The following is an 8497-nucleotide window of genomic DNA, read 5'->3' as shown; positions in this document are numbered from 1 at the left end:
ACTACTGTCAGGATATAGTGTAAGCTTCAGCAAATATGACAAAAAGTAATCTACTGCAGCTTTAATGTACATAAACAGGTTAATCAAATGTTAAATATAACCATAATTATATCATTGTGATGTCTTCAGGGTGACTGTAATTTGGGCTTGGAGACAAGAGGTTTTTAAGACATCAATAGATTTAATTGTCCCCAAAGGAGAAACTTTATGGAAGCACTACATCATTGGAATACTTCTTTAAGTTTTAATCTCAAGATATCAGATCTTAAGTATGAATGGACAATAGACAGAAGATCGACTGCTGTAATATTCTTTCATCAATTCATTCTATAATGGCTTAAAGTTTAAAATTAGTTAAAAGATTAGTTTTATGTTGCATGTTGAATCTGCCTTTGTTCTAATAAATACAAAATGTGCACACTATTAGTGAAGTGAATATATATTCAACATACCAACAGGGACCACCGTCTTTGCCTTCCCATGCTTGTCTTTTTTATTTCTCTGACTATACTGACTTTAGTGTTCTTTGTATTGGAAGAATAAATGACCAATAACACCATGATGATCCATATCACAATCACAACATACTGTACTGTGGGTGCAGCAGCGCTAACACTGGTGCTGATGTTCATGTCATGCCAGAAGTAAAGGGACAGGATGGCAACCTGTTGTTTATGTGTAAAACGTGTTGGGACATTAATATATATTTTTATCCTTATTATTTCAGGGTTCCCACACTTTTTAAGAAATAATTTTCCAGGATTTTTTTTGACAATATAGGACAGCCTTCATATAATTTCCCGGCAAGCCTAGTATTGACACATTTAACTCCAGTTTTAGTGTTTGTAGGACACTTCCTGCTCGCTTCCAGGTGCCGATTTTTCCGCTGCAGTTTCTGCAAATTGGTAACACTTTCCAGCAGTTTTCCTCTAACTGTAACACTAATTTTTCCACAGCCCATATGAAACAGGTCAAGTAGAATTTATTTATTTTATTTATATTTTTTAAATGTATCTTCTCACCTATGAGCCTATGAGTCTTGGGTGCTAAGGTATTACTAATAATGATATTACAGTAATAATATTACTTTCCCCAGTAACTAATTACTAATAAATTACAGTGATACTGTTACAGTTACCCTTATTTTTTTTGTAGTTACTGATTGTAACTAGTTACAACCTTACTTTTGTTGTCACCCCACTGCTGATTTAAAATCCAACAATCTGATCACATCCATAGATTCATTTTTGTAATCGTGCACATCAGGAAGCAAGAAATTAGCTCGGTAGATGGAAATGCTTACATTCAGCTGTTGGAAGTATTCCCATTATATTCCCATTTAACAAACAAAACTGGATTTTGGGTCTGAATTTTTGGGAGAAAGGACACAATTACCAATTCTGTGGGGTGAAGCAGAAATAAATAAAACAAATTACTGTTGGCAGGGAGTAATGGGTAAAGTAATAATATTACTTTTGAAAAGAGTAACGAGTAATGACTAATTAATAAAAATTTTGGAGTAACAAGACCAACACTGTAGCCTACTAAAATAAGAAGTAGAGAGTCAGTGTCCATTGCATGTACAATTAAAAACAACAATAGTACATTTCATTAACAGGCTGAATGCACATAGATATAACATAGATGTAGATACAGAGTTGATGGCGAAAAGATCGCTGTAGGTCAGTTCTGCTTCACGTCTGCTACCCCCACTCTGAAGTGTCGTCCTACCAACAGTCGAGTTCCAAACATAAAATGCACCCAGGTTTACAGAGGCGATCTGAATCAGGGCCTAAAATACAATAAAAAATTTCCAGGACAACACTGATTATTTCCAGGATATTTGGTCATTTTAATCAATTTCCAGGTGTTTCCATGACTGGAAAACTAGTCTCTAAATTTCCAGGTTTTCCAGGACGTGTGGGAACCCTGTGTTTGCATCATCTTAAACTGCTGCCATCCGCTGATCTGTTGTCCCTTTGTCCCCTGAGTTGATACATGAGCCATCGAGCTAAATGGGAGATAACTGAGTCCTAATTACAACGAGCAGCAGGAGTAGTTTTCCCAAATTAACATCCATATTTACCCTCTGACTGACATGACATGACACCGCAGTGTGTGCTGAGATCAGGGCTCTGAGGTCACAGCTTCTATCGGCTCCACCTGGGGTTCAGTGGGGGGGGTGGAGATGTCCTCCCCCTGCTCTGAATCTGGTTCAGTCACAACTACAGCCACCTGCTGATACACATAAAATGAGAACACGGCTTGTAGAAGATATCAGCATTTTAAATTGTAATTTAAGGGAGTGGTAAATCAGCAAGACTAACTAATGAAGACACAGCTGAGGAAATAAGCTCACAGGGACTCAGTTAGTTAGGTACCTGAGATGGCTCAGCTGCAGCTGGAACAACCTGCACAGCTGGAACAGGTGGTGGGCGAGTCTGTGGATAGACAGGTCTGTGGCTGGGAGCCTGTGGGAGACACACACACACACACACACACACACACGTGTAACTTTTTGTAGTAGTTTCATCTCAGCCTTCTGCCAGACTACTGACAGTAACAGGACCAGCTTTTAATGTCTCAATTCAATTTGTACTTAAAATGCTAATACAACTAAGGTGGATAAAGTAAGCACAAAGACTCAAGTAGAGCTGGGAGCTGCCCAGTTCAACCAGATCTGATCGGGAAGCCCTTGGGCAATTCCACTGGAGCCACTGGGGGAGTTGCTCAGGGGCTCCTCAGCAGTGGTGAGTACCTATAGAAACACTTTATATTAAAGTACACATATCACCATTAACTAGTTGCTTATTAGCATGCATACTAGTAGCATACTGGCTCTTTATTAGTCATTATAAAGAACATATTAATGCCTTATTCTGCATGACTATATCTACTAGGTCATTAGTTTTCCCTGGAACGAATCGTGCGGCGGTGGATGTAGGTCGGGGGTTAGGGGTGTCGGCGTTGGGATCTGAGGCGCCGAAGTGCTTGGCTTCATGGGTCGGTCACTGTCGTGGTTCGTGTGTAACATGTGAGTAAGGAGGTGTCGCGGGTCTAGGACCTGCTTGCGTAAGATTTAAAAAGAGTGTGGCGGAGATACGTTGCTGTGATGACAGTGGGCCGGTGATAGCAAATAAGGGATGTGAGGAGGTAAGAGTGTAAGGTGATAGAGGAGGGTTGAGGAGAGTTGTTGTGTGCATGAGAGTGGATGAGTGCGTATGTATGCGTGGTGTCGGCAGAGTCGTGGCCCGGGGGGGGTAGGTCTGAAGGTGTTCCTGTAGGGGGCGAGGCATGAGCTTCCGCGCGTTCAATGACACAGCTAGCGGACGCAGAACTGGATGCTGTGTTCTTGTGTAACAAAACACAAACTACAAGTGTCAGTAGTGTCCAAAGAACTCTAAATGGCTGATTCCGATATTTAGAGAGCAGGGCAGCCGATAGCCGATATATAAGGCAGATATCAAAATAAAGAAGTCATGTATAATGCTATTATTCCACACACATTACAATCTAATATACATGGTTATCTTAGCCTACAATCCATTATTAACTAATGAAATTGAAATTGACTAATAAATAGCCAATAGCATGCTAATAAGCAACTAGTTAATGGTGAATATGTAAAATAAATTGTTACCCAAAAACCTAACTATTAAGTTATCATTGTATTTCAATGATATACCACTTAGTTTAACAGAGCAGGTGATTCACCACACCTTACCAACCACTCACCTCCCATCTCACCTAACCACATATGATTTATTACTACATGTATAATCTAGTTTACCACTTATTGAATGTACAATATGTAATGTAATTGCTTTACTCCTGCATTATATGGGTACTTTTTAAGTAGTCTGTAGACTTGGAGTTTTAAAATAGCTCACCTGGGTTCCACCAGCAGCAAGGACACTGAGTCCGAACAGCATGGCAGTGATACAGATCAACAGCTCCAGCACCAGGAAGATCACCAGTGTGCCCAGGATCCCGTCAATCAACAGCTAGACAGAGAAATCCAAGAGCACATACGGTGAGAAAACAGGACCAGTATGAAACAATGTGTTTCTTGCTGTGTTTCTCATTGGTGAAAGACATTTCTGTGTTCTACATGCACTCTACAAGAGATCTGACCACAGTATTAGTTGTAACAGTAGTCAATCACTTACTTTACACTTTTGCTCGATCAGCCCAGTGCATTTCCTGAAACAATGTTGCTGCAGTGGACAGTAGAAACAAAGAATCACGGAGTGTGCTTTTTCATAACATGTAGTGTCAACTAGTCATACATCAGTGATGGCTCTGTGTATGCTACATAGCTTGCCTCCTCTAATGCATGAAAACAAATCTCCATGTAAAAAGACTGATTCAATCACAGAAAGGATTATTAAATATGTTTGTTATATGCCCCTTCTTATATTCCACTCTATAAAGTAGGTTAAGAATTTAGCTCAGTTTTTCTAGAATTATAGGGGGAAAATGAAGGCTATATACAAAAGCGGTACCATTTGCTTCCTTACATACAGCTTATATGAGGGTTGCTAAGAATGTCCATCAACATGTATTAATGTATTATCCAATACATTGACAGGGACCACTGGGTAAGAAAGAGTAAAGGACTCTTAACTTGTTACAGACTCATGAACTGTTTTTTTCTCCTCAAATGCTTTGTGATTTACCAAAAGACTGAATAGCATTTCCAAGAAGACCAAAAAAACCCAAAACAGTCAGACTTATTCGTTTTAGACGTTTATGCTAACTTGGCCAGTTAGTAGCTACCCTTAGCTAACATGTTTGACAAAGACATATTGTGACTACCCCTAGTGGTTTTAAAGTTCACTATAACACTACAATTTCAGTTCTTAAAATGGTATAGCCACTTCTTTTGCTTTAATATCCAATATATAGGCTACCAACAAGTCCTTTAACTTCCTGTTTTAATTTTGAAACTCAACACAATTGACCCCTTCTGTTCCAATAACAGCTGATCAAACCTTGGTCAACTTTCTCCTTTACTGTACTTAGATATGCTATGTTCTAGGCTAAAATACCACAATTGGATGGTTAAAACATCAAACTGACATATATAATCACATCTTGTGTAAGTAACGATTGGTGTAAATTAGCTAGCTAGTTAGCTTGCTAATATTAGCCATTAGATATAACTTGCTAGCTAACAATTGATGTATATGAGCTAATGTATTGCTCCCCAGCAAAACTTTAGCTTCAACATAGCCGAGCCTAGCACATAGGACATATAAACATGGGAAAGGATAAAGTTGAAATAAAGGTTCTGATGCCTACTGAACTGTTATTGTACCACAGAGCAAAAAGGGGCGGGACTAAGTAATGGGTGCTATTGGACAACATATTAAAAAAATCAGGGAGTGCACCTTTAAAACCATAATAATTAGTCCAGTCGACACATTAAAGTACGCTTTTTAAAGTCAAAACATACTGGATCACTTAAAATTACATTAAGGAAAATTTAGAAACTATCACAGTTGCCAGTAAATATTTGTAGTGTGCTACATATAATGTGACCATAGCCACTCATATTTACTGTTGTAACTGTGGGAGAAAAATGTCATAGGTAGATTAAAACTGTGACAGTATAATGTGAGAGGGGACTGTATTTCTGTCCTGCAAACATTGTTTCAGTCTTGCACCAGGCAAGACTCATGTTCCAAAACAAACAATGTAGAAAGCAAATCCAAACAGACTGATAATTTTTATCCCCAAAATGGAATTTTCTGGCAGAAATGCTGTTTTGTTGTTTAGGCCAGCAATTTTTAACTATCCAAGTTCATCTTGAAGATGCCACAGAGCCAGAGGAACATTTTCACAGCAGAAAAGCAACAATACTAGCTGCTGATATGGCTATTCTGTTGTACCACGCACTGGTTTACGATCATGAGAAAATGTCTGTGTAGGTTTTAAAGACAATACCACGGCATGTAGCTCCAGTCTGCGGCAGTGTTCACAGTGGTAAGAGTCCTGGCGGTAGGGGAGGTGTTTGGACATCAGACCCAGGGCAGCGGTGGCAAACGCAGCACTGATGAGATGCAGCACCAGGACACATTTCACCTACAAAAGACAACAGCAGTGCTCATGTACAGGAAGAGCAGTGGTGGTATTTGACCAGACAAAAGTGGAGCTGATTGAAAAGAATTATCTGCTTGGGTTGCCACTCTACAGCCAGTATGTATGAAGTATGTATCTTTAGTTTAGGCCATTAGTATTTTGTTTAAGCCATTTTAGTTTTTAGTTAATTAAATCTCTGCGTGTAATAAAATAACATTACCATACAAAATAACAACTAGCCTCAAATATGATCTTTGTTATTGAGATTGTCATTAACAATAATTGAAGAAGAAAATAACCAAAGCTTTAGGTACTTAAAGCTGCAAGTAGTAAACTTTTATGAAAAATACTTACCACTGAAACTTTCACTATATCCTGACAGTAGTACATGAGACAGATGTTCAGGCCCGGTGGATACTTATAAATCCCATTAGGAGCACTAGGAGGAGCCAGAGGAACCTGATTGTTTCCCAGATTATCTGTCTCATGTACTACTGTCACGATATAGTGAAAGTTTCAGCTAATATGAAAAGTGTCACACACTTTACATTCTTTTATGTAATTTCTTAAAATATTCCTACAATAAATGATGGTGTTACTAAACAGTGAGTTTATGACATTTGTATTAGATGGCATCAGTATAACATTTTAGGGACTAGTCTGTGCATCCTGTCCAGAGTCTCTCCAGATAAAGAGGAAGAGTAGGCGGAATATTCATAACACACCTACATCAATGAACACACCGCTGCAGCATTATCAGCTGTTGCCGCCAGTTTACCACTGTGAAACTAGAGGCCATCGTGTTATAGCGTGTTGTAGGGGGGATTGCTCCTTTAGATTACTGAATGAATCTAGCTTGATGATAACACACAGCAACAGATAACACAGAGCAACAAAGAATTCTGGTTTGATTGAGACTCACCCAAAAGAGAGTAGGCTTCCTCCCACTGTGGACCAACACTGAACCAGACAAGGTCACCTGGAGGGTTACAATACAACTTACTTATATGTAGCATTTGGAGGAAATGTGAGGAATATATGAAGGCAGGAAGGTAAGTTATATGTGAATTCATGGGCCTCCAACTGACCTGTATGACAACTATCAGGAAGAGGGCCACGTCTCCTGTAAAGTGGACCTCGTGGATCTGGAGCACAGAGGCACTCAGACAAAGAATCAGAGCCCCAATAACGATCTGGATCGCCTGAGGAAGGGTGGGGGAGGGAGAATAATAAGAAACAAATCTGTTGACAGCTCTCAAAAAAGGAGGACATATTTACTATACTTACTACTGTATATTGAGGGTAAGAACACCTGGAACACATATAATTACAGTATGCTATGTCCCATAAAAGCCAGTGGTTTTTATTTGGGGGGGGGGGTTTCTTGGGAAATAAATTAAATTTTGCTCATTTAATGGTCTGCCTCCAAAGAACAAGTGAGAGCTGCTCCCGTTCAGCGGCACAGTACACACCAACTGAAAAACAAGTGAATTAAGGGTTTATTTTAGGGCTGCAACTAACGATTATTTTCATTATCGATTATTCCTCCGACCATTTTCTTAATTAATCGATTAGTTGCCCAAGGTAGCGTACTCAAATGTCTTGTTTTGTCCACAACCCAAAGATATTCAGTTTACTGTCATACAGGACTAAAAGTAGCCAGTGGGAAATTTTAACACATCGCCCAACCCTAATACAAAGTCAGTTCCTACTTTGTCGCATGTAGAATGTGACTGTGAATCGCTGATAGACAGGTATGAAGCTTACCCCCAGAGTCTTGGGCTCCATCTTGAAGAGAGACTGCAGCTGACCCGGGGAGAGGTTCCCCACTGCAGGTACCAGGTCTTTGTCATTCAGAGACATTCTGCTGCTGATGAAACGACAGGAGAGTGTGTAGAAGAGGATGCAGTCAAAAAGAAAGAGTGGCCAGAGACTGGACAGGATGGTTAAAAGGTTAAGTTCTACTGATCAACAGTTGGTGTCGCTGACATGCCAATAGATATAGAAATCTGCTGGCACAAAGCAGAGAAGAAGAACACTGCTAGCTAGAGAGGTGTAGACATTGCAAAAAATTGTCTTTGCAAGAAAATTGTGATGAAAGAAACACATTCAGCACTTTGTTAGGCCTAAATGATACACAAAAGCCTGGTAACGCTGGGGGAGGGTGTGCAAGGATTTAGGATTTAGGATGTAGGATTTAGTGGCATCTAGTGGTGTAGTAGCAGATCCCCCTCCTAGTGCACCGTGGCTGAATAAAAACAACCAATCAGAGCAATCAGAATTTTGAGTCTCATTCCCAGGACGTCAAATACAGACACTTTGGGACCCTGGGAATGAAACTCAACAAACCACTTTCTTCAAGGTTCAAACCCAAATCTTTCTCAGCTCTGATTGCTTGTTTTTGTCCAGGCCC

The 8497-nt window shown here is 39.7% G+C and overlaps 1 protein-coding gene across 1 annotated transcript; it reads right to left on the bottom strand.

Moving 5' to 3' along the window:
• Positions 1 to 47: 47 nt before the first annotated feature.
• On the bottom strand, positions 48 to 7947 carry si:dkey-81h8.1 (uncharacterized protein LOC100034657 homolog). The gene is made up of 8 exons (XM_035681010.1): positions 7852 to 7947; positions 7173 to 7286; positions 7007 to 7063; positions 5950 to 6087; positions 4170 to 4217; positions 3891 to 4004; positions 2382 to 2471; positions 48 to 2235 (listed from the first exon to the last, which is right to left on the bottom strand). Exons 1-8 carry the CDS (start codon positions 7945 to 7947, stop codon positions 2128 to 2130), a joined length of 765 nt encoding a protein of 254 aa, XP_035536903.1. The 3' UTR covers positions 48 to 2127.
• Between the last annotated feature and the right edge of the window lie 550 nt (positions 7948 to 8497).

This window comes from Morone saxatilis, unplaced genomic scaffold (assembly GCF_004916995.1).
Source record: "Morone saxatilis isolate NCDOM2014 unplaced genomic scaffold, NCSU_SB_2.0 Contig9, whole genome shotgun sequence".
Lineage (NCBI taxonomy): Eukaryota > Metazoa > Chordata > Actinopteri > Moronidae > Morone > Morone saxatilis.
Note: the sequence above shows the minus strand (reverse complement) of the source record. Positions and strands in the feature narration are given on the sequence as shown.